General features: G+C 44.1%; 4 protein-coding genes and 1 long non-coding RNA gene across 6 annotated transcripts in view; 2 read left to right on the plus strand and 3 right to left on the minus strand.

Moving 5' to 3' along the window:
• tns3 (tensin 3) overlaps positions 1 to 1,649 on the plus strand; it is a 30,131-nt gene extending 28,482 nt beyond the window's left edge. Inside the window, exon 26 of one of the 2 annotated variants that reach the window (XR_013772646.1) lies at positions 93 to 179. Coding sequence is in view for 1 of the 2 variants with exons in the window: in XM_079285255.1 (XP_079141381.1) it covers positions 93 to 237 (145 nt within the window). In the remaining variant the exon portion in view is untranslated. Of the gene's footprint in view, positions 1 to 92 lie in introns of both variants that reach the window. The other variant, XM_079285255.1, reaches the window with a different exon arrangement.
• A 1,584-nt stretch (positions 1,650 to 3,233) lies between these two features.
• On the minus strand, positions 3,234 to 4,403 carry LOC306788883. Its single transcript, XR_013772628.1, has 2 exons — positions 4,359 to 4,403; positions 3,234 to 3,720 (listed from the first exon to the last, which is right to left on the minus strand). It is a non-coding gene; the product is annotated as an uncharacterized lncRNA (long non-coding RNA).
• Positions 4,404 to 8,715: 4,312 nt separating this feature from the next.
• Positions 8,716 to 12,755, plus strand: LOC306788687 (insulin-like growth factor-binding protein 3; the record flags this gene model as incomplete). Its single annotated transcript, XM_079284291.1, has 4 exons — positions 8,716 to 9,088; positions 9,807 to 10,057; positions 10,863 to 10,982; positions 12,630 to 12,755. The coding sequence occupies 4 exons, from the start codon at positions 8,716 to 8,718 to the stop codon at positions 12,753 to 12,755; spliced, it is 870 nt and encodes a 289-aa protein (XP_079140417.1).
• Positions 12,756 to 14,646: 1,891 nt separating this feature from the next.
• Positions 14,647 to 15,880, minus strand: LOC306789853 (insulin-like growth factor-binding protein 1; the record flags this gene model as incomplete). Its single annotated transcript, XM_079285920.1, has 4 exons — positions 14,647 to 14,772; positions 14,904 to 15,032; positions 15,235 to 15,365; positions 15,538 to 15,880. 4 exons carry the CDS (start codon positions 15,878 to 15,880, stop codon positions 14,647 to 14,649), a joined length of 729 nt encoding a protein of 242 aa, XP_079142046.1.
• Positions 15,881 to 22,061: 6,181 nt separating this feature from the next.
• Positions 22,062 to 26,414, minus strand: part of LOC306789589 (adenylate cyclase type 1-like) — a gene marked incomplete at both ends in the record, with an annotated part of 34,262 nt that continues 29,909 nt past the window's right edge. The window contains 10 exons of the mRNA XM_079285606.1: positions 22,062 to 22,448; positions 22,758 to 22,882; positions 22,986 to 23,100; positions 23,212 to 23,310; positions 23,401 to 23,547; positions 23,635 to 23,796; positions 24,216 to 24,342; positions 25,077 to 25,339; positions 25,621 to 25,710; positions 26,248 to 26,332. Coding sequence (XP_079141732.1) covers positions 22,062 to 22,448; positions 22,758 to 22,882; positions 22,986 to 23,100; positions 23,212 to 23,310; positions 23,401 to 23,547; positions 23,635 to 23,796; positions 24,216 to 24,342; positions 25,077 to 25,339; positions 25,621 to 25,710; positions 26,248 to 26,332 — 1,600 coding nt within the window. The remainder of the gene's footprint in view (positions 22,449 to 22,757; positions 22,883 to 22,985; positions 23,101 to 23,211; positions 23,311 to 23,400; positions 23,548 to 23,634; positions 23,797 to 24,215; positions 24,343 to 25,076; positions 25,340 to 25,620; positions 25,711 to 26,247; positions 26,333 to 26,414) is intronic.

Raw genomic sequence — 26,414 nt, forward strand, 5'->3', positions numbered from 1 at the left:
TTTGTGCAACCAGGGCAGCATTAAAGCAGTTATTTTTAAAGGGAACTTGGTCACTTTGAGGCAGATGACAGTGTTTTTCTCCACCTCTGCAGGATCTTTGGCTTTGTGGCGAGGAAAACTGGCACTTCCATGGACAATGTGTGTCACCTGTTTGCAGAGCATGACCCTGAGCAGCCAGCCAGTGCCATCGTCAACTTTGTTTCCAAGGTGATGATTGGCTCGCAGAAGAGGAAGTAGGTCGACTTTTACTAGTAGAAACAAGAAATAAAGACCACAACGTGAAGACTGAAGATGGTGACGTTGTCCCTGGAGATTAACTGGATATTACGTACATAATGATCACTTACCAGGACATTTAATTACATCTTTCAGTAGAAAGATGTAAATAAACTTCTCTGTTGTTGTTTTTCGTTCCTGTAAAATGAACTGTAAAGTAAGAAAACAACAAAACATAATAAAACCAATACAAATGTAATGTCTTATACCGTTAGATATATTCTTTTAAGGTATTTTATGACACATAACACACAGGCTGCATTTTTATGGACAAATCAAGAAAACCGTACCTTGTTGCATGTTACCTTTTTCTAATATTTAACCAAAACAAACTATTAACATTCTGTAAGGTTGTAGCCGATGTAGACACGCCTCTGTGCTGCATCTGTCCACCGTGAGGTATTTGTTGTGGAGTTTTAAAATGCAGAAAAGCAGCGCAGCCGACACGTATAATTTGGATCAAGGACAGGCTACATCTCGTACAGGATTATCCTGTTTTATCTATGCAATGTAAATGTTTCTTTTTTTAAACCACGGACATTTGTACATGCACGGCATGTATGTGGCTTCTCTGAATCGGTTAAATCATTTTTTTTCTTAAGATGTATGTGAATATGACCACTGTGTGTGTATGTGTGCGTGTGTGTTGCAATGAGAGAAACCATAGAAAATTATTTTAATGAAACTCTAATAATATATTGATTTGACATGAGTTGGTTAAAAACGCATCAGTACTTTGTGTAGGAGATCGTACAAGTGGCATTCCACTCAAAGATGCCAAACTTTATTTTGCCCTCGTTGGGGGGGGGGGGGGGGGGCTCATGAGCATTAACAGCCCCGCAGTACTTCCGCATCAAAAATATATCGGTATCGTTGATTTTGTACATTTAAGTTTCATTTAAAAAAAGGCCATAGGCTGCTATATGGAGAGAAGAACTGCTGCAGTTGTGTTCGTGTTTTTAAAGTTCTTTGAAGAAAGAAAAGCGCTCCGTGTTTGAATTGCACAAATACATTTAGGATTTGACATGCACCTCGTTAGTCATCTGTGACATTTACAGTATACCTTCCCCTGGGACCAAGATGAAACTGCTAAAGCTGTTCATTACCCCAGCTGACGGCTCGTTGACATTGTATATGCGATGGTGACCACGATAGTGTATTCCTTCAACTTCTACGGCCACGATACAGCTCTCTGTTGGTATTCTTACATTGATTATGTACACATTTGTTATCTTGTTATCTATTATCTGTACCTCATACTTATCTCATACAATACTCTGCCTCTGTGTATAACATGCTACATGTGAACAGTTTATTTGTATATTGACAATGGATTGTTTGATGTGTTGTGTAAATAAACAAAATGAAACCTGTACTTGATCTCTGTGATCAGTTAACCCCTAAAAGGAAGCTATAAGGCATCGACATAGCTGGGACCAGTGGCCAGGCGGCAGGCTTAGACTGCAATGGTACAGACAGACAGACATCTGTTGGTGATTTAGACTTTGGTTTACCAAACGAGATGTATGGAGCCAAATCCAGGTCAATAGTTTTGATTGTTTGAAAAAAGAATTGAAACTGAAAGTTCAAATTTCGGTCTTGAACTTTGAAAAATACAACAATATTCAGACAAAAAAAATAAGTGAAGGAAAAGTTTTTGGGGGTTAAACATAACTTTGATTCAGTTCTGGAATCGTTTTGAATATATTTGATTTCATTTTTTTTCACTTTCATATATATATTTATATATATATATACACATATATATTGCTCCTTGAGGTCAGTTGCAGATTTTCAGATTCAGATCATCGTTTAATAGTATTTCATTTTCAGATCTTTTTTTCAGTTCCAGATTTATGGCCTTGATCTGGCTTGGGGGCGCGTGGCATCACCTGAGAGGGGCGTGTAATCATGAGTGACAGCATAACAAAGAAGGCTGACGACCGTCCTCAACCTGCCCTCAGGAAACGTAGGCACCGCGAGAATTATGACTCAATGCTTTCGATACACCATATTCACGTGAATGCAGTGGAAAAAAACTACGAGACTCTGAGCGCCATCTCTCCTGAAGGTATGAAGGTAGATTTGTGTCTTTATTACGCAAACAAAGCAAAAAAGTTTCAACAGCAAAAAAAAGTTTCAAAAGCAAAAACAAAAGTTTTAAAAGCAAATATATAAACTGAGAATAATGTATTTGTTAGTTTTGCTTGGTTAAAAAAAATAAAAGCTTTGGTTTTGAATCCAAAAGCTTTGAAACCAAAAGTTTTGAAACCAAAGCTTTGAAGCCAAAAGTTTTGAAACCAAAGTTTTGAAGCCAAAAGCTGAGTTGGGTGTAGTGGGCGGGGCATACGCTGCTGAATGTATCAGGAGTTTCTATTGGTCGGTTTGACTTGGCTCTCTGAATCTGCTTCCACTGTAAACACTGCCTGTGTCCCAATCCAGCAACTGCATCCTTCGGGGGACCCAGCCTTCGCGGTCCATGTCGGCCGTGTCCTTTGAGGACCACGAAGGCTGGACCGAGCGGTCTCCGAAATGAGACGGCCTATGCTACAGAGGACTTCCTGTTTGCGTCAGCAGCCCCCCCCCCCCCAATCCCCTTGCTGCTCCCGTGCCTAGCATGCCTGCTCAGGATTGTACTGTGTATATACAAATAAACTGTAAAGGTTTTAGTTTTAATCTGTTTTTCAATCATATATTCAATATTTTTCTTAATGTAGTTTTTCTAAATTAATAATCAGTTAATTATTCAATCAGTTGATATGTTAATAACTCATTTCCAATTATTTATAGTTCTTATGAATAAAATGTATTTGTCAATAACTGTTTTATTTCATTCACACATATATACATGTATATATATACATATATATTTATTTCTCTCTCAATCTTTCTAGTAGAGAAAAGAGCCTGGATACTTGCTACTAAGACAGGACAGTCAACAACAGCAGCAAAACAAATACCAGCAAACATGTTTATTAACTTGCAGTAACACTTATTTCATATTTTTTCTATAAGTTTTTTTTGCTTGCAAGGCAATCACCCAGGGGAGGGTGACTGCCAAAATTGTCCAAATCACATTGAGAAAATGATTGACACATTTTACACAGCAGAATATACACATTCATATAGAAATTCTTTACATGGATGTCTTATTTCAATTTAAATAAAAGAGAAAAAAAAGGTGACAGTCACAACTGTCATATGTGTGACAGCAACACATCAGAAGTGTATTGTCCTCTCTACTGGTTGTTCTATTAGTAAAGGCTTTATATAGGAGTAGAGCTAATGTAACTGTAACCTTAAGTATAGGATGGTGAAATGGCGATATTACAAATGGACTAATGTCTTAATTCAAAGCTACGGTTGCTGAATGTTTGTCCCTGGTGAAGAGGCCGTCATTCTTCCCCCTCAGCTTGATGAACTGAGCCGTTTGCTCCTGGCTCCCTAAAACAAAAAACAAAAAATGTAGAGTTAGTTTTATTTCACACCACAAAACAAAGGGTGCAAATTCAGTTTATCCTTGTAATTAATCTCGTTTATAACGTTACCGGACTTAAAGTGATATTCCAGGTTCACAACCTGAGCTCATGTTGGTCCGTTTAAGGACATAATATGAAGTATAAATGATATGACATTTGTAGCTGACAAGCTAGCTAACGTTAGCTGGCAAGCTAACTAACGTTAGCGGTGGCTCGTCTGCCTGTATCCGACCATAGTTAAGCCTTGTAAAGTAACTTGTTTTGCCTTCGCTTTGAATCATATCTTACTGCGATTGTGACGATTTTACAGATAATTTATACTTCATATTATGTCCTTAAACGGACCAACATGAGCTCAGGTTGTGAACCTGGAATATCACCAGCTTCTGCTTTGCCTGAGACATGGCTATGTTAGCTTGTCAGATAACGTTGGCTAGCTTGTCAGCTAATGCTAGCTGACTGAGAAAGCGGAGCTTCATGTCAACACAGCAGCCCTCCATGTCGTTCCTTAAAAAAAGAGACACTAACAACATGAAAACAAAGTGAAGTGCTGCTACATTTAAAATAATTTTGACAAAACAGAGCAGTATAACGTCAACTTACCTCCATGGTACCGTAACCTCCCGTCTGTGTTTAGATGAAGCAGATACCGAGAGACAAGTCAAACCGACCAATAGAAACTCCTGATACATTCAGCAGCGTATGCCCCGCCCACTACACCCAACTCAGCTTTTGGCTTCAAAACTTTGGCTTCAAAACTTTTGGCTTCAAAACTTTGGTTTCAAAACTTTTGGCTTCAAAGCTTTTGGATTCAAAACCAAAGCTTTTATTTTTTTAACCAAGCAAAACTAATAAATACATTATTCTCAGTTTATATATTTGCTCTTAAAACCTTTTTGTTTTGTTTGCGTATATATATATATATATATATATATAAGGACACATATATATATATATATATATATATATAAGGACACATATATATATATATATATATATATATATATAAGGACACATATATATATTCAGTTCAACTTGTAGCCAGCAGAGGGCGCTAACGACACAACACTTTTGAACCTGAGCATGTAGAGTCAAGTCCAGTGGTTATTGAGACGTGGCTTATTTCCCCAGTCTGAAGTGTAACTTAAAGGTGAAACACAGTAATGGTGACGGACCTAAGTGGATCACCATGATATCTTTAACAAGGTTGTCCATCAGTGTCTTTCTCTCCCGGTACATATGCACACACATGTCCACTGTCTCTTTTACGAAGCGCCGTAAAAAGGAGGATTTTACCTCCACACAAGCCTGGACAGGTTGCTCTAATGGCGCTCAGGGGGAATAAGATTGCATTGCCTAGCCAAGGAGGGAGGAAAGAGGTGTAATGGAGTAGTCCCGCATCATTAGTTGTTTTTGAGTAATGCTGTGTTGAGTATTTTTTTGTTGTTGTTTCGGAATCATTTCGAAATGTATGTTAAGTGTCAAAGCTGCACATTTCTGTGCCATACGTGGAGAGAAACCAAAACCACGCACTGAAAGGTGACCCATGAACTGGAGGGTTGTAAGCTACACTAACGGGTGCTCTGTGACTCCCAGTGTACTCCTATGTATGCATGTACACGTCACTGACTGTGGCTAGGGACGGTTCTCAATTGGCCATAGTCGTGGTCACTGAAGTGGAAAGAACAAGCAGTGAGGTCAAGTGCTGCCTGCATGATGTGCATATCAAGTGCACCTTCATCGATACCACCATTGATCATGCTATAGACTTTAAAGTGGAAGTTATTTGACAGTTAGCAACATAAAAGTGGATATCGATATGGTATTTGCTTTGATTCAAGACAAGCTTTACGGTAGGCTTTTGTCAACCACTTGTGGGTCGTGGGTGTCAATCACATCCCATGGTACTGGCACACCTGGTGGGTGAGAGGTGTGGGAGGTTTATTGTTTGTCGTGGGTGCCAGTCGGAGCGGAATCAAAGGGAAAAGATGATCACATTAATCATAACAGAGGAGCCGCTGCGTCCAACTCAGCTGTGATGAGAGTCTGCTCCAGAAAGCTCTCAGACAGGGGCAATTATGTGAGAGACGGTGGTGAGACTATGGGGGGGGGGGGGGGGACAAAGAAAAAAGAATAACAGTGACCGGACCAGACTCATCATGTGATCTACAGCAGCAGCACTCCCGAACATTCCCTACATATTCCAACACACTCACGTACGATATGTATCCACACACACACACAGACACACACACACACACACTGACCCTCCCCACCACTGCCAACCCAAATTCCATGTAAAAATGGGGAAAGAGTTGGTTGGTGCTTGAGAATGAGGGGCACACACACACACACACACACACACACACACACACACACACACACACACACACACACACACACACACATTCACACACACACACACACACACACACACACACACACACACACACACACACACACACACACACACACACACACACACACACACACACACACACGCTTTTCAATCAGTGAGCTTTGGCCCCTCGCTGCAGACTCTTAACACCGTCGCCAATGAGCCACAGCGCACTACTGGCCGAATAAAAGCCATTGCGAGACCATTCGCGGAGCTTCGAGCCAGCGGATCTGATTCGTCCCAAATCACCTTAAAACAGTGGAAAATTGCTCCGGATTAGGATTTGACAAGCAGCTGCGGTTGGCCCGGCGTAGCCTCTTTCTTTTTTTTGGGACAGCGGGTCACGTTAAACACACGTGCAGCAATAGCCTGTGTGTGTGTGTGTGTGTGTGTGTGTGTGTGTGTGTGTGTGTGTGTGTGTGTGTGTGTGTGTGTGTGTGTGTGTGTGTGTGTGTGTGTGTGTGTGTGTGTGTGTGTGTGTGTGTGTGTGTGTGTGTGTGTGTGTGCAAAAGCTAATTCTTCACAGTCCCTCGGCTCTTTCTTGAGCGGGCTGCTCCGCGGGACGACATTCCTCCGGTACATTGCTCCTCGTGCCCGGCGCTCTGCTCTGCTATGCTGAACATGCGCAGGTGGCTGAGAGAGACCCCCCCCCCCCCCCCCCCCATCCGAAGAGCTCTGAGCGGACGAGAGGAAGGGAAATCAGCAAGCTTTTTGTTTCAGCTTATGAAACAAATGTTTGGCATTCCACTGAGCACTGCTCTGCTGTAGACCTGTCTGTTAACAGGCGGCACTACGCCAGGGCTTGTTGTTGGCAACTGATTTGACATCGGCTTCCAAGCCAAGAGGAACCGTGTACACCTCGCCTCGTTATTCTTTGGAGGCATTCTGGAAATTTCGTGTCGGTGTATTGCCTCTCTCATCTGTAACCCATTTACAGTGGACCTTTTAAAAACGCCTTAGATGTAATTACTCAGGAATTTCTTCTCACTCACATGTGTGGTATGCGTCCTTATTTTAAGATATCTGCTTTGTGGCACTGACGAGCAGCCAGAGCAGCCCCAGCTATGTCACATGTCCTAACAACTAGTTGGGGGGGGGGGGGGGGGGGGGGGCAGGTCACCTTGACTTATGTCTGAATTGTATTGTGACTTTCCTCTGGCGTACATGGAACCTGTTTACCGTAAAACCTCATCTCTTGGATCGTCTTCGTCCCATTTCAAAAAATAGTTTTTTGACCTTTGACTCTAATATGTCAACAAAATAATTTTCAAAAAATTTTGAACCTGGCTTTATCCAATGTTCAGATTTCTGGTCTGGAAATGGATGTTAAAATCAGCACACATTTCACAAGATGCTGTCTCCTCAAACATATTCATAAAAACGAATTGTCTCAATGTAAGTAATCAACTTGATTAATTACTTGCCGATATGGGTTCATCTTTGTTAATATACTCACCTGTAGTGTCTCCTCTTAATATTCAAAATGGACAAGTGTGAGAATTTCACATACTGTTGGATTGTTTCATCAATAAAAATGCATAATCAACAACCATTTGTTTTGTATTTAAAGTATTATGCTGCAGGATAACTAGTAGTTCTCAAATAAATGTAGTGAGCAAAAGAATAGAATAAAAGGTAAAGAAGGCATTCAAGTACCACAAATGTGTTCTCATAAGTGCTTCAGTAAATATAGCTACTTAGTAACATTCCTCCGCTGGTTTTGTATCGATTCTTCAACATGTCATCTGTTGTAGTTTATATACTGTACCGAAGCTTGAAGTCATCATCTAATGAGTGGAACGGTCACAGTTTATGACTGTTTACAGTATACAGGTCATGCAGGGTCACGTGCGGTAGCTTCTCACACACACACACAAATGCCATCACACACTCATATACTCATTGTGCAGATGAAGTCACTTTGGCCTCTTAAGTTCACTGCAAGTGTCACTGAATCATTGACAAATTAGAGCTGCATCACAGTTGAGGAAGCTGTAAATGCTTGACACACACACACACACACACACACACACACACACACACACACACACACACACACACACACACACACACACTATTGGCGCCCCCTATGAAGGACTCTGTGCATAGCAGATGCCTGGACTCGTGCGCCCTTCAAACTGAGAGTTGATGCACATTAAAACATTGCTGTGTATTGACATGATTACTTCCTTGACAGCGTGTTTAATCACCTGTCAAATGCATCATATTTTGAAATATATGCAGGCTATTAAATACAAAATCCATCAGCTAAAGCGAAGGGTTGTAGTTTTTTTTATTGTTCTTTTTCTTATTTTATTCAAAATCAATCTTCAAAATGCGTTCTACTGCTCTGCACTTGCTCGGATGGTTTTACAGGAATAACGGAGTCGAGGCAATTCATCGGCAGACCGCGAGCTCCTCGGGGGTGTGCCTACAGTCCCCGGGCTCTATATATTGAGATGTTTTCTCCGGTGGCGTTATGTGAATTAGAGAGCACCGCAGCGGGACAGCTCCGCTTCCTCACTTTGACACCACCTCCGTACACGCTCCCCAGACGCCGCAATGGACTCCCGTTTTCGCGCACTTTGCATGACTTTTCTCCTGGCGTCGTTCACACGGAGGTCAGGTGCGCTCGGCCCGGTCATCAGATGCGAGCCGTGCGACGTGGGCGCGCGGCTTCTGTGCAAGCCTCTGCCCCGGGACTGCGCCGAGAGGGTCCGCGAGCCGGGCTGCGGCTGCTGCATGACTTGCGCGCTCAGCTTCGGCCAGCCGTGCGGCGTGTACTCCGGGAGATGCGGCTCCGGGCTCACGTGTCAGCATCAGCCCGGTGAGACGAGACCTCTGCAGGCGCTGCTGGAGGGACGCGGGATCTGCGCAAACGCCTCGAACAAACGCCTCTCCGTCAGACCGACTCCTCCGGTCAACGAGCTGCCAGGTAACTGTTGCGCGTGCACCTTTTTCCAATATGTTTTTATTCACCTCCAAGAACGGTTTTAAAAATGAGTTGCATGCAACGTGAAATCGCTGTGCAGACTTTGTTTTATTTGTTTCCCTCGTTGAATCTGCGAGCTTCTAAATGCCAAAGGAAGATGTGATGAGAAGAGAGTATATGGTTGGCCGATTTTACAAGTGTTAATCAACTCTCAGTTCCATCGCATACAATGAGAGCAGACATCCAGCTCAAAGTTCACTCAGTGAGTTCTCTTCATTCATGCAAAGAGAAGCTGGAGGATGAGTCGGGTCGAAGCATTAGGAGGAAAGATTTGTTGAGCCTTAGTAGGAATTTCATGGTGCAAGAGAGGAGAGGTGCAACTCAATAGCAGGAAGTTGTTTCCTTTTTAGTTTAAAGTCAGTGTGAAGACCTGAGCCTCCCTGAATCAGATTAAATGTTGCTTTGAAAGGTGATAATGTCACTGTTTATCTCGGGTTCTTAAAGGAGAGGGACTGGGACTACAGCTAGTCGAGGTTTAACACTTTTGGAATCAAGTGGTGGTCGTTTTGCATATTTGTCTTCGTTTTTTCCAACCGATGGAACGATGTAATAGATTCCTTGTGACCCTCGCAGTGACACATGTCTCGATCACCATATAAAATCCCTCCCTCAAATGGAAGATTGTGTACCGCTTTTTGTGACACATGTTCTCCAACTTCAGCAGAGAATATTGAGACTTCCTACGAGGAGCGAAACTCCACCGGGTCGGGCCTCCAGACCTCGTACAGCACCCACAGGCCCACGGGACCCCCGAGACCTCCGCTTCACCCTATTTTCCCCTCTGCCAAGTCAGAGGTCCTCCGACGGGAGCAGCAGAAGAGAACCCAGAGCTTTAAAATGGACGAGCTCCCGGGACCCCTCATCACGGACCAGCAAAACTTCTCTCTAGAGACCAAACAGGAGCCAGAGTATGTAAGTAACACAACCAGCTTTTTTTTCTCCTCTTTTTTTCCCCCTCTCTCTTCAGAGCACACTGGAGGAATGTTTTTCTCCTCTTCCTCTGTGTTTTGGTGTTTTTCTCCCATTGCGGGTGATGAAATGTTTTTGGGTCGCGGTGCCCGTGGTTGGCAGCAGAACGGCGTGGCAGCGAGCGGGTACGACGGCCCTGCGGCTGACCTGGGTCAGGCGGTTGTTTGGCCACAAGGCGTCCGCGTGCCGGGTGTACTGGGAGCCAGCGGATGATGGATTGGCCTGTGTGAGTGCCTGTTGGGAAGCCCTGCTGCTATTTTGATCTTCTCTCTGGCCAGAGAAGTGAGCACACACACACACACACACACACACCAGTAATGGGCTTTGACTGGCTGCTTTGATTAGTGACTGGAGTACTTGGACTCGAGGACAAGCCTTTTGGCTCCCTCTTTCAGCTCCTCCAAATTTCACTTTCGTCCCCCATCCTTGTGTGACGTGTTAAGCAGCTTTGGCAAACTGCTAAGCCGCCGCAGTTCGGTCGGATGAATTGATTTCTCGTGCGTCACCTCTTTCATATCGCAGCAGCCATTGTTTAGGTATTACGCCGGAGCAGTGTGATACAGCCTGAGTCAGATTTGTTGACATCCTTATCCCCCCCCCCCCACCCCCACCCATTACAAAAACAAAGAATGCATGTCCAAAACCACACTGCAAAATGAAATGTTAGCTCGTGCTAATGGCATCAGCCGCACAAGTTCGGAGCTGGAGATGTTGAAGTGTCACTGCTTATGTGTTCCCTCATCTGCAGGGTCCCTGTCGGAGAGAGATCCAGAGCATTCTCAGCAGCCTCAAGATTACAGACATTCTCAACCCCAGAGGTTTCCGCATACCAAACTGTGACAAGAAGGGCTTCTATAAGAAAAAACAGGTACGAAAGCACATTCACAGGACCATCGTTTGACAGTGACTGTACACGCTGAAATACAGGCTCGTGCATTGTTTTCCCGAGAGGCTACACATCTTTTGAACGTCTACCTGGTAAACACTGTTTACAACTGTGAGAGGCCGTGAGAAGGAAACCCACAGTTCCTTTTTTTACATGCTGCATTAATAAAGATCCAATGCTGTAGGCGAGTGACTCAAACCTTTGGGCTCCTGCAGCCCAATTACAGATGCGTATAGCTGTCTTCCTGCATTCATTGGTAGTCATTAGAGCCTCATCATTGCACCACCACACCAGTGAGGTAGACCCGAGCCACTGGCTCTGGAGACAGGAGCCACAGGGGCCAAACCCCAGCAGGGTTGACGGCTGGGACGATGGCCGTTTAACGGGAACCCTCCCAGGGAGACAGACGTCAAGGTGGCCGCCGGCACCCGACGCGCTCCCCCCATAATTGCTGGACTTTTGAGAAGCGTGCACAGAAATAGAGCCGCAGCCATCCCCGCGCTCACGTGGTCCAACCCACGATCGGCTTGTAATAAATGAGTGGTTCTGACGCATTCATATGGAGCCACTTAGGGCTCCCGGCGCCCCTGCATCGCCGCCGAGGCAGCCCTTCTTATGACATAGCAGTCCCTCCTGCTTATTAATGGAAGTGTTCGCCTCGGCCTGCAATCATCTCATCAGCCTCACAACGCCGGGCTCATTGTCTTTGTTTATGTAGAACGGAACTCAGCGCACCGCCGCTGAGCCCCCGAGGGGCCGAAGGGCGTGGCAGACATTTCACGTTGGTCAGTTTAATTTGGACGTTTGCATGATTTGAAGCAAGAACGTCCCTTATTACAGCTCTTAATAACAGTAAATGCCGGGACAGATGTTATGCGGGAAGCAGATGCACGTTTTCCCCCCAGTAATCTGCTAATTAAAATTCAGATTTCTGTGGTATTGTTACCATGCAATTTGTGATGCGTTCATCTCGAAACTACAGTTTTACCTCCCCCCCCCCCGTGCTTCCTATGCAACAGTGATCTGAGTCCTCTCATATTGAACTACATGCGGACCCCTTCCCTCCCGATCGGCTACGACTCCTCAGTGGAGCCGCAACGCCGTTGCTTGAGCCCTCGAAAAGAATGGCTGCATGTTTTACTAGAGTGGAGGTTGACCTTTAGTAAAATTGGCAGCAAAATAACAGCCCTTGGGTAGCTCCACAGACTCTGTAAGTCATTTGTAGTACCCATAATTTGGAGCTGTGGGCTATAATCAGCAACAGATGATTCGCACTGGCCACTGCAGCTTCTGAAAATAGATCTTGGTTCCCAGTTGTTCACAAACGGGACTAAGCAAATATTTTACCAGGTTTCTGTTTACCTTAAAGGTCTCTCTATATGTGTGTGTAACAGGAGGTAGACCATAAAAAGCAGCTCAAAATACCACAAGGCTGCGTCGACTCAGCACAATCTGACCATTAATGCCTCTTAACTATGGCTGTTCTACTTCATCGAGTAAAGTGGCTTCTCATAATGCTGCATATTCAACTGGATTTACACATTTCGCTGCCCCTCACCTCCACCTCCACCCCTCCTCTCCTTATTTCTCCCCCCCTCCCTTCACCCTGTCCCTTTCTTTCACTTTCAGTGCCGGCCGTCCAAAGGCAGAAAGCGAGGCTTCTGTTGGTGCGTGGACAAATACGGGCAGCCCTTGCCAGGTTTCGATGGGAAGGAGCGAGGAGACGCCCAGCACTACAACTCCGAGAGCCAATAGCAGCGGGGCCGGACGGGGGGAGGGAGGGAGGGAGGGTTTGTGAGAGCAAGAAGAATTGTAAACAAATGGAGACACTGAGGATATTGGGAGAGAGGTCAAGAGATGGCTCAGCCGATACATTGGATGTTTGCTGTTTCCATCTGGGACCTTTTTTGCAAGGGGAACAGAGGCAGAAGAAGAAAAAGGGCCTCTGTTTCACAGATACTGTACTTTTCTGCGATGGGTGGACTCTTCATAAGCTTTTTTTTGTCTCTGACTCAGCCGGGACAACTTCTGAGAAGAGGATGCGATTCATCTCAGAGGCCGATTATTCAAAAAACAAAACAGAGACGTTTGTCACCCAACATTGATGAGAGTGCTCTTCATTTACGCACAATTGAGTGGCATTGCACATGTGTACATGCTTGTCATAATTTGTATGCTCGTGGTTTGTTGTAGAGACGTTGTGTATGTGTGTATGAATAAGTCTTTCGGAGTAAGCATGCAGTGCCTTACTTTTCTATGAATTTCTTCTTTTTTTTTTCCGGTGGCTTCCTGCCCCTCAGGAAGTTGGACTGGACTGTGCAGCTCAAATACTACAGTGCGTATACTTTATTCAAATTTAAATGATTGATGCTGGATCTGAAGCCACAAGAAGAGGGACATTTCCTCCAGTCTGTACTGTGGTTGTTGATGTTTTGTTGTCAGTTTGCATAAGCTGAATTTTTGGGGATAAAGGCCACAAACCGTTGTCTCTGATCTCTGTGCAGCCGGTGATCATCTCCATCACCTGGCTTGGTTTAAGTGAATAAGCTGTTTGCATGTGAAATGCAACCCTCAGACGTCTATTTTTTACTTAATAAAGGCCGTATAAAAAGATCCCGCTTTTGCATTTTCATTTTTCTTTGTGTCCTCATCTTGCCCGCTCTCGCTTTGTGCATGAAACAGGACTTTTTGTTGTTGTTGAAAGAACACATTCAAGCACCACCCCATCGTGATTAAATAACATTTTAATGGGACGCACGGCTACAGAATTAGAAGAAGACATTGTCACAACAAAACCAAGAATTGCATAGCAGCATTTACAAACAATTTTGGTCCACCACACATGTGCTCTCAACAACAGACACAAAAAACAAACAGAATTCACACATGTGGATCACAATAAATACTTAGAATAGATGCAAGAATAGGCCGAAAAAATAAAAAGGCTTAGCTGAGAAGAGCCCTCAGAAATCCTTGGCTAAACCTGAGGACCTGCAGACACTGGTAGAGGTAGACAAATGCAGACCAGCCCATCCCAAACCTCACGCTGGCCGGGATGAGCCCTGATATGTTTGTGCTTGGCCACCGTGCACATACTTGCGGCACTTTAAGTATTTCCCCCAATACCCATTGAGGAAACGCCAATGGAGATACATTCAGACAATGTCAACACGTCGGATGAATGAGCGCTGTGTCGTTTCGTGCCGTGCACAGCTCCAGTTTTGAATGAATCAAAAAAAAAAAAAGAAAAAAAAAAAAAAGATCCTGAAGCCTCTGAAATGGGCTTGGCAGAGCTGCGGACTTGTGGTTTTGAGAAATGGAGTTATTTAGTGAGAAACACAAATGTATACAGTGTTGCCCTATTTACAATCGGGAAGAGAGAGAGAGAGAGGCGAAAACGGGCAAACATATAAAAAAATCTAAAAATGACAAATGGTTAATGCTAGTGAGAATAAATAAGACTTGATACATACATCATGTAAATAATATGAGAGGAAATTTCCCTCTTCCGAAGTAGGAATTTATATTTTGTGCGTTTTTTGAAGAGAAGTCAGTTCATCATAAAGGTAGATTTACACTTTCCCTTTGTGAAACATGTCTGATTGTGACTGTGCCCGTAAGTGTGTTTAGTAAGTGTGTCCATCCTCTAGCGCGTGACTTCTTGATGACACTCTGAGTCACCCAGCAGGTCGTTCGAGCCCGGGAGCTTCTTCCCGTTCCAGGGAGAGACACACCAGCAGCGAGCGGGCGGTCCGACCAGAGATGACTCACACTGATGGGGGGGGGGGGGGGGGGAACAAAACACATGAAAAATCACCCCGGTTAGCTTTAGGATGAATCTCTCTTTTTTCCCTGAAACAGGTCGAGCAAGTTTTTTTTTGTTTTTCATCCTGAACCCCTCACCTGCTTGGCCTGGTAGTAGCCGCGTTTATCGCAGTTGGGGAGGTAGAACGTTGTGAACTTCACTCCAAGTTTCTGCTGCGAGCTGGATATCGTGCCCACTGCTGCGTGCAGCTCAATGTGACAGGGGCCCTGCGGCTACCGAGAAAGAAAGACAGACAATGTGAGAACTACGGCCACATGTGAACAAATACACCATGTAGCTACTTTGCAAAAAATGAATAAATAAATGAATCCCAATAATCCCACAGCTCCTCGAGAGCTCCCTCTAGTGGAATGAAGGCAACATTCTCAGCCTCTTGAGTCTGGTTGATGTTTCTTTTCTTTTGCTCACCTCGTGTGACAGCGTGTTGGCGATGGCGTTGACCTTGGTCCTGATACTCTCTTGGCCCTCGTCTTGGGGGTCCAAAGGAAGGTTGAGGCCCAACAGGTAGTGCAGAGATCCGTGGTCAGGGACAGCATCCTCTGTTTTAGGAAATAACTTTGACTTTAATGTTGAATATATTTCTGTTTTGTGTATTTTTTCAAAATATATCAAAATGATTTTAATTCTTTTTTTATTTTTTGTGTTGGTTTGAGGACACTTTGTGGAATTTCCAGATCTAAAAAAACAAACACATGCAACTCTTGAGACTACCTTGGCCCAGGTGTTCGGTGCAGACCCCCTGTCCTCTGGTCAGGGCGTGGAGCGGCCTGGCCTCGCCGGGCCTGGGAGTGCAGCGGAGGCCCTCTCCGCAGTGGGCCGTGTGAACCCCACAGGACGCGCCTCTCTCCAGAGCGCAGGCCATGCAGCAGCCGCATCCGGGCTCCCGCAGCACCTGCGCGCAGTCCGCCGGCACGGCGGGACAGGCGTTGAGCGTCTCTTGCGTACAGGCGGCGCAGCGGATGGGCTCCGGCCCCACCACCGGGGACGACCTCACCAAGACGGCCAGAGCTGCCACCGCTGCGACGAGAGTCAGCTTCTCATATAATCTGGGCATCTTCAGATAAATGCGCTCTTCTTCTTAGATGTAGCCTCTGCAATCTGCCTGGTTACTTTTCCTTCTAAACTGATTTCTCCGAACCAGCAGTATTTATACGGACGTCTGGCCTCCAGAGGAGTTAATGATTGACACGCTCGCTGCAGATGTAAAATATTTTTGACAAAGCAGCTTTAAACGGCGATGACCCTGCGTCACATGCGTAGATTCCAGGTTCATCAGGTCTGCAGTCAATATTGACTTTGGAACACAAAGTGAAAACAACCCTGTTTTCGTATACGACAAAATTACAGATCTTTGTGTTTTTCCTTTTGAGGTCATGAAAACAACCATATGGATACTGCCGTTTAAAGAAATGCAACAAAGTCGTAATGGATGGCATCCACAATAAGGAATACTGGATAACTAGCTTATAGGCCACGAGATAATGACTGGTGCTTATGAAAACTGTTGCTGACTGACTCTTATTTCGTGAAGTAATGCTGACCGATTTGTGCTTCGACACTGTTTTCACACTGAAATCCTATTTGTCCCTTTTAATCTCTTTTGGTGAAGGTTCCCGTTATCAGGCAGATAAACAAGACCACTCCACTTTCAGCATTGCATCACCCCAACGTTATGGATTGCTCTGCTTTGGAATCACAACATGTTTGTCTGAACAAAGATGGTTGTAACTGGTGGCAGCTTGTTAAAAACCCCTTTCACTTCCTGCAGTATGTAAAATGTTCTGACATGCTCCTCTGCAGGCTGTGTTTTCCATGGTCAGTTATCCAAATGATGAGGATCGGAATGCGTGAAAAGCAGTTTATTCCGTGAAAACTAAAATGTATCCATACCACATAATGGGCTATCAAGAACTGATCTTCTGCCGGCAATAACTAAAATACGGTGTACAATAAGCGGTCAGAAAAACAATGTTGCTCCACATCCTGCTCCATCAAAGCTTAACTTGCACAAAACCCACTTAAAGGAGTCAACCCAAAGTGATCCATGAGCAGGACCTTAATTATATTGTATGTTCAACATTCTAAAAACGGAACACATTTAAACTAACTGTAAACACTGTAGCATGGCTCTTACACTGTTGGTGTAGTATTTGTCATAGCTGTGTGCCCGATAGCTGGACTTACTCTGACGTACTCCACGTGACCCCGAAACGCTACTCACCCAAAAATGTGCTGCACTAAGATTCATGAACTGTTGTGCTTCTCCCAGCAGTGACCATTTACGTAACAATGATTATAGAAACGCACCCATTTTGTAATAAGTGTCAAACTTTTGTTTTATTGTGCTTTTACTTCACCACATGCGAGACACAAATACTGCACTTTTTGCTACACTGCATTTATTTGAGTGTTAAAGTTATTAGAAGAATGATAATGAGCTCATTAAAAAAATAAAAATGTATCGGTCAAAAACCTCAACAGCGAATAGAGAGAATTACCCTCCTTTGACCAACTTATACATTAAAGTACTGCTTAATGTAAATTCATATGCAACAATAATCCTGTAATATAACATAAGCCTACTCACAAGGGCCATTTGTCTGCAGAACACCTTTGATACTTTCACTAAGGTACGGTAAACATTTGAATGCAGGATTTAAATTTGTTTTGGTATCTGAATACAAGGGAGGCACACATGTCAGAAATTGACATGAAAAAAAAGACATTAGAAAAACAGTTTTGAGAGAAAAACAGTGTTGAAGAGTATAAACAATATTATTTTGACACCGACAGGGACTCAACACTTCCTGTTTGCCTCATTATTCTAGCTTAGCTGTTTTTTCTTTGTTCACTGATGACGACAAAGAAACTGTTGCTTGCAAAATGACGTTATAGGCGCAACGAGTTTGTTCTACGTTGCAGAGGCCACGTTGGACGGGCCCCCCCACATGGTTCACCTCGTGCACGCCTGCAAAGGCTACTCCACCACCAGTTGGTGAGTTGTTGCCTCTTCAATGTTGACCATCAGGTTCACCAGCCACTGAGGGAACGGCTCCTCCTTGGAAATATGTTTGAGGACATTGGTGAACCAAAAAACTCACGTGGTAATTTGTATTTTTAAAGTTAAAGCATCTTTGCTTGAAGTGAGCACTCACAGTCAGAGACTCCTTCTTCACTTTACTGTTTCTCTTCTTCTGCACTGGCGGTTCAGCTGTTGTATTTTTTTTCCATTTGGAGACCTTAAAAAAAGAACAAAAAAATATCCGTTGTCCCATTTGAGTTTCCTGATAATACATTTGAATCGAGCCCCTAGAAAAACAAACTCACCTTTATTTTCAGCTTACCACTAATGGACCTCTTCTCATTTCCCAACCTTGTCTGCTGACAAGGTTGGGAAAACTCTCCAAAACTCTCTTGGCTGAGGGAACGAGACAGTCGTCGAGGTCTCAGAACCCTCAGCAGAGCATCTTCATCATCCTCGCTCTCATCTTCTGCCTTCACCTCCATTGTCTCCTCCTCCTCCTCTCCTTCTCCAGTTTCGCTTCCTTTTATTTCATCTTCGTCTGACTCTTCCTTTATGGGCTCCAGACATGGCCTCTGTTCCCCCATTTACTTTTTTTGTTATTCTTAAAGTACAGGGAAGAATTAATATAAAAGGTCCATTTCGTGATGAATTTTCAGATAAAAAAAATAAATCATTTCACATGTTAAGAGTAGATACAGGGGCTTGCAACTTACATGTTGCTGCTGAATGTCTATGTAGCTGGATGACTGGGCTCTTCTGAAACCTGCAGTTTCAGGCTGTCGTTAGTTGATTATTGAAATCAGGTGTGGAAGCTTGATTACAGGCAGGTGGGCGTGGATGTCCTTTTAGACACAGGAACCAAAGGTTGTATAAAATCAAATATGTGCGTTGCAATACATATCTATTTGAAACCATATATACCATACTGTGTATATATATACATATTTATATATATACATATATATATATATATACGTATATATATATATACGTAAATATATATATATATATATATATATACATATATATATATATACATATATATATATATATATACATATATACTGCATACTGTAATATTTCACAGATGCAATTCTCGTACTATTGGTTTCACACTAAGGACATACTAAATAACCTCACATTCTGTTTTAGCATGCTAAACAGCGTGTTAGCATGGAAGTTTGGACGCAGCCATTGACATTACGACTGACCTTTACACACTATCCCATAATAAATGTAGTCAACACGGTTGTAAGACCTCAAGGACAAACGGGATTTTTTTGTGTGTGTTTTCTTTTTGTTTTGGTTGAGTTCTGGGTGTCTTAGTTGTTTCCTGTTATTTATTAATTGAACTATACACCAGAAAAAGTGTAACAAAGTGCATTGGCCTCTCACGTAAATAATTGTCTTGATGATGACGAAAGAAACATTGCAATAAAGTAGGTAAACATGATGTGTTTTGGCAAACTGAAGGTGAATATGAGCACAACATTTGTGTGTTTACGAGAAACATCTTTCAAGTCTTCGCCAATCAGTGATTCATGAGTTAATATTAACTTGGGGGGCGACCTCTGGCTCACCTGGTACATGGTGTTCCCCATGTACGCTGAGTCCTCCACAGCTGCCAGGGGTTTCGTTTCCAGCCTGCGGCCTATTTTCCTGTGTGTCGTCCCCTCTCTTTCTCTCTCCTTCTCTGTCATCCTTCAGCTGCTCTAATCAAGGCAAAAAACATGATCTTTAAAAATAAATTACTTGGGTTAAAACTCAGCAGTTTTTGCAAGAAAATTCCTCTGGAGTAAATAACGGCTCCGAACTAACTAAACGCAGAACATCATCTCTATTTCCCCTAAAATGAGTTCCAAAATACAGAGTTCCTTCAAGGAGACTTCCTTTGAAATTACTATAAAATTGCATATTTATAAAATGAAGCAGTGTCAGAAAATGTCTACTGCTTTCATGCTTGTTGAAATTTTGTTATTGATGAATATCTCAACCTCATTTACTCATATTGACCCCTTTTAGCCCTGATGACACAAGGGGGAGTGTTATTTGTGAACCATCAGTCACCAGATTCCCTTCATTGCTTAATGTCAACTTCAGCTTGGAGTCAGGGAACCACGACGGTGACGGGATCTTGAAAGCAAAAGCATGAACTCCTTCAGAATACATCGCCGTGACAATTTTTCTCAAATATTCAACAACTGATCAGATTGTTTTTAGTATTTCATTCCAAAGCAAAAAATAATTCCAACATCTACTGTACTGGAATTGTTTGAGCAAGCCAGGCGTGTGTTGACTTAACAGTTACACTGTGTGAACCCAAGACAAATTCTACGTCAACGCTGGGAAAACAGTTTTCTGGAAACAGTTGAAAACAGTTTTCAACCCCCCCCCCCCCCTCCCCCACCGCCCCCACATACACCCCCGCTCAGTGTTTGTGACATGGTGACACTCACCGGGCTGTGGGGTTGTGGGAGTCCACCGTTTGGCATAATAAACCATTGTGTGCCACATTCTTAGAGCCATAAGTTGTGTGAAATTAAGTTTTATAGAGTGCAACTAACGAAGACTGCCTGGAATAAGTTATATTTGTTGCCCGATGAGTGTTTGAGGTTTGGGGGGGGGGGGGGGACAAAATGTAAATAGATTGAATCCGCATATGGCTCATCCTAGAAATCAACTGAAAGACCTTCATTTCCTCCCTCAACCACAATCCCACACACACATACTCGTTTCATATCTTTGGCGGCCCGACTTTCATTGACGTTCACAGCCGTACTCGTTTGATTATTTTATACACCAATATTGTCTTTATTACAAAATATTCAATAACCCAACTTTACACTGTACAAGATACAACATAGTTTACAGCTTTTGGCTATTTACAAAAAGTATGATCTGCATATCAAAGTGAACATATCTAAAAAGGCAGGTTGTAATCACTGTAAGCTTTATTGAGTAAGGCAAAAAACTTGAAACATCACGTATTTACACGTTTTGCGGATCGAGTGAAAGTCCAACGCTGATAAAGAGGCTACAAAGATATTCAAAAGGGCCTCACTTTTCTGAGACTGTATCTGGGAGACGTGCTAAAGCTTATATTTATATATTTCTTTTGAGGAAAACTCAAAATGTGGCTTTAATATAGCGAGAGAAAAAAAAAAAGCTGGAGCATAGGGCGACGCATGCCTCGGAGAGAACAGCAGCCAGACACTGCACCAAAAGTTTGTCCGTGTGCACGGAGCATTTGAAAGGTTTCGGCTGAAGGACGAGGTCGTGCATTTGCAGAAGTCGTGTGCTTATTGTATGTGCTCTCTCGTTGTGTATGAATTGCTTCCTGGATATCGACATATATGTCTGCGCCCCACAAACTCCCAGTTAAAGTCCTCCCATGACATCTGAAAGAGCCCCGAATGCCAAATATTTTTCAACCGTCTCTCTTGTGTGTTGTTACATATATGTTGAGGCGATATGAGCAGCGAAACTAGAGTTCTATGGAAAGCTCAATACTTTGGTTTTCTTTCAACAGGAGTGCTATGGCTGTGTCAACTCTTTAAAAAAAGTCATGCGCTATCAACTGTAAATATGACTCGAAAAAGCCTATTTCATCCAGTGAGCTCTGAGTAGAAAAGAAAGAAGTATTTTGTGCTGTTTCCTTTACAATTCAGAGTTAACCACCGCATGCATACACACGCTCACATAAGTACACGCGCACGTGCATGCTTACGCACACCAAAAAAAGAAACAACACCGTTTTACGTGGTAAATAATGCAATGTATCCTTGGCATACTCGGAGAGACAGTGCAAAAGCAATAGCGTGATCAGTCTTTGTCCGGATATCAACGCACGTATCCCCTGTACACGGATTATGCACGAGATAGAAAACAAAGACCTGGACCTGAAGGGGAACCCGGGAGCGCCACGAATCGAATCATCTGGTATTAGAGATGTTAAACAGAGGATTTGAGATTCTGGGCATTCTTGCCTCCCAAGAGTGGCAAGAAGTTTCAATAAAAATCCCTCCGAGTGAGTATGATTGTCCCGTATCACCGTGTCATTTCTCCCCGGAAGTTCACACCCTGAATGAGCATATTCTGGGCTGTGCCAGAAGCTCAGGATTTATAGGAAACACCTGGACAGCCCTGTCTTCTCGAGGCCTCCTACCAGGCTTTTTCCTTTCCTTCTCCGCAGGGAAGTTTGTCTTTCTTCCTAAACCGCAACATCTGCAGCAGCTGCGGCGGCCTCAATCTGGATCTCCGTCAGCTCGATGTCCTCCTCGCAGGTGGAGGGCAGGCACGTCGCTTGGCTGTTGCCGGCGTTCACCTGAATGTTGCTGCCCATGCTCGCGTGGGCGTTCAGGCTGGCGGCGGAGGAGCCGCCGGCCAGGTTAGTCGGGACGCTGGTCTTGCCGCAGGAGTGGATCCGGCGCGCCAGGCTGGCGGAGCGCATGACCGAAGAGGTGGTCACGGTGCCCACGCACTGAACCTTGCCCTCCAGGAAGTAGGTCAGCATCTCGCCTTTACCCTTGACACTGACTTTGCCACGGCACACCAGGTCGTAGTTGGTGTTCAGCAGGCGGTAGACATCTTCGGTCACCTGGGAACATACGGAAACCACTGTAGGAAAACACTGTTGGTGTTTCAGCCAAGCTCAATCAAATGAAACAGGATAAAACGGGATGTTTACGTATTGTTATCTACTTGTCTTTAAAGTCCTGGTTCATGATGGTCTACTTAGACATATAGCATGCATTGTTTTTTGTTAGTTTTGTGTTTTTATGATGGATTCATTCCTGTAGTTTTGATGTTTGTTGTCCAGGTTTCTCTATTAGCATTGCGTGGAAAGCAAACCCTTATAATTTGACTACTTTTAGATCAATATTGTGATCTACGGTGCGTTGGATACCTGTATCTTTCCCGGTACTCCGGTGCTGTCCATCCTGCTGGCCACATTGACCGTGTTCCCCCAGATGTCATACTGAGGTCGCCGCGCCCCGATCACCCCCGCAACCACCGGACCCACATTGATACCTGCACGACACATAAGAACGCGGTAAACAATATATTGCCTGAGATTTCTGATTGTGATTTACTTTGTGATCGTGCCGACGGCTTCATACAAGGGTAGACATACCCACTCTCAACACAAACTCGTTGTACGACTGGTAGTTGATTTCATCCAAAACGTCAAACATCTCTATGGCGTAGTCTGCTATCGTGCTCAGATGGTCGTAGACAGACTTCTTGGCCTGAAGAGGAGAAGCACACGGAGCGGTTAGCGTGTATGCAGGAAATGATCCCACCTATTGTCTTCGTTATGGTGCACTATACGTCCATTTACACACAAAACGACACATCACCTTAGTACCAATGGTGGGGACAAGGCCCACGGCTGCCATGTATGTACTGCCAATGGTTTTGATTTTCTCTATGTCTTTGTAGCACTCTTTATCCATGAGCTGCAATTCAAATAAGCACAAAATACAGACACTGTTCAAATCACCCGCAGGTCTGTGTTAAAAAAAACAAACAGAAAATCGGCGCCCCACCTCGTCAAAGTCCGCGATGATCTCGTTCAGTAGTCTCAGGCACTCCACTCCCATGTTGTTGCCATCCAGCTCGATGTAGAAATCGTTGAAGTTCGGGATGGAGGCGAACAGGACACCGACTTGTGCGTAGGACTGATAGTAGAGATCCTAATGCAGAACGAAAGAATACAGTGTAACTGTGTCAAGCGCAGCCGTTGGTGTCTTCTGATTGGTATTTTCTGTCTGTTCATCTACCTGTTGGTCTGTTTGTCTGTCTGCCTGTCTATTAGCGAGGCTCACCATGTTCCTGGGGTTCGACAACAGGAAGTGCTGAGCCACGTGAGCGGGCAGAAGATTGAAGAGAATCCTCCTGTTGTCCAGCTTGACTTTCTCCATGCCATCTCTATCCTCCTCCGCCTGACAGCAAAACGTAACACACACACACACACACACAGATACAGCCGTGAGGATTGTAGCTTGTCCCACATTTTCACCACATGGGGTCAGTAACAAACCTTACAACATGGACTGTGTGGCTCATAGTTGGACGGACTTGGGTACATTACATGACTAATGCTGCTAGTTAAATGATTAGATAGCTTCAAATTCAGCTCTTGCAGTCCCACTTTGCAAAACAACCTCCTGGCGCCAAACGAAAACAAGCGTCTTACCCTCGTGTTTGCCAAAGAACAGCCAGCTGGCGGCCTATAAATACAAATCCCTCCATACCTCCATACCCCGATAGTTTACATGTATCAAGGTTGAAATGGCAGCATTTCTATGGCACACAACGTATATATATTATGACATCCACACTGATGCACACACTTCCTGACCTGCACAGCCCAAAGGAAGTCCAAGCGTAGTTTGAGGTCAAGTTGCCTGGAGTGGAGGGCCAGGGCGCCGACAAAGAGCAACAGAGACAGGATGGGCTCATAGCCCCGGATGTGGAAGGACCCCCCACTGTGGAAGAGAGACCAACGCACAAGTCAGCACCGGACCGGACCACACAGAAAACTGCACATGAGGGTTAAATGGACCCCCCACAGCGTCGGGAACAAAAAGTTATTTTTTTAAATTTCTTTTGTTTTTTGTTTTTTTACTTCAAAACAAAATCTTAAATGAATGAAAAAGTATAAATGAAAGCGATTAAATGTGCTTGAAACTTTGAACCATACAAAGAAATTATATTATATGTATAAAATTTGCTTTTTTCAAAAGAGATCTTTATCACAATAGCCTTATCAAATTCTACATGATCACTTTTCAGGGACACAGTTATGATTTGTGCTCCAATAGAATTGGCCGATCCCCTTTCGGGGGGGGGGATGATGGGAAACAGCTAACGCGCTCCCATCATCCAGCCCACATTGTGCTTTCAGGCTTCTGATTTGGAACTAATGAGCAGATGTGCTGCTTCACAGGGTGGAAAATGAAAGAGTGTGTGGGCTACAGACGAGCAAGCAAAAGACTCCTCCACGCACATACATCTCAGAACATATACTGTAAATGTTCCTCCAAATTCATGGTGAACCGTCCCTTCTGCGGATCAAACACAGAAAAAGCGTTGCTTGATGTTCACGGCCAATCGTTGCCTCGTGTGACTCCGGGAATCGACCGACATAAAAAGAAGTGCAAACGAGGGGTGTTGTGCGTGATTGTGCGTGCCATGTCATGTCGTGCCGTGAACCCCTCACCCTGCAGTCTTGCGAAAGCCGCTGAGCTCCAACACGGTGATATACAGCACCCCCAGAAGGAGCATCAGCACCATCTTTGGCAGCCAGGAGACCCGCAGGAAAAGTGCTAAGGTGAGCGTGCCCACCACACAGGACAGGAAGGCGTAGCGGGCGCCGTCACAAGGCAGCTCCGCCATGGTGTGGTTGGTGCCGCTGTCCACATCGATGATGACGATGGAGCTGTTGGCGTTGGCACTACCCCACAACCAGGGCATGCAGCCCACCTGACCGAGACAGATACATATGGTAGTCTACTTAAATAGTTATCGTGATAGCTTTTTTGGTTTCCTAATTTACTTTACCATCATGTAAAGCACAATTGTTAGAATATTTATAAAATCTGTTACAATAAATCATTGGTGCAGTCTTGCATGTAAGCACTCCTTTTTTTTAAACCAAAGAGGAACTACAATTACAGTGCAAGGCTTGGCAACATGTTTTGTTACTGGTTGCCCAGTATGGTGGGTGATTTTTGGTGGATTTATCGTTTGCCTTTCCCACTTACCACACAGGCCTGGGCCACAGCGTAGATTAAGAGCACTATGAGAATACAGAGAGCAGTGCGAATCTGAATGGTCAGGCACCCTGGGAAACACTGCGAGACAACAACAAAGACAAGTTAGGTGAAGGCGACGGACACCATGAGGAATTGTGAATGCTATGACACATCTTTTATATTTATATTGCGGGGCCTACATATGTGACACTATATATGTTAATATACGGCAAGACTACGATGGGACGAAGTGCGTTAGCAGATGTGAAAATAGTATCGAAAGAAAGGCTTGCAATCAAAGAGAGGGAGAACATGAAAGTGTAAAACAAATAAATAAGGACAACTTTCAAACTGACGCGGTCAGGAGCTGTGAGGACGCCCATCAACCTCAACAAAAGCTGAAATGAACAGACTAGTTTAAGCACAGTACAGGGGCTTAGAAAGTAATCTGGAAGCCAATGAATACTGAATCGTCATTACGGGCCTTTGTGAAACACATTGACATGTTTCTCTTTAGTCAGCGAAAAAAGAAGAGGTACAGCAGAGAAAAATTGAAAGGAGGAAACCTGACAGCTCTGTTCGTTGGGTGTGAGTAAAAGGTGACTGAGGAAAGGAAGGCGAGAAGGACGCGTTTACCTGTACTCTAGTGATATGCAGGTACATGATACAAGCGACTAGGAAACAGATGCAGAAGACGAGAAGGACAAGTACCAATGTGCCCCTGATACAAAAAAAAGAAGAAAAAAAAGGAGAGAAGAAGATGGCGGGGGGTTAGTTAAAAAGACACAGACCTGAGTAAATGG

Source organism: Melanostigma gelatinosum (genome assembly GCF_949748355.1).
Source record: "Melanostigma gelatinosum genome assembly, chromosome: 15".
Taxonomy (NCBI): Eukaryota; Metazoa; Chordata; class Actinopteri; order Perciformes; family Zoarcidae; genus Melanostigma; species Melanostigma gelatinosum.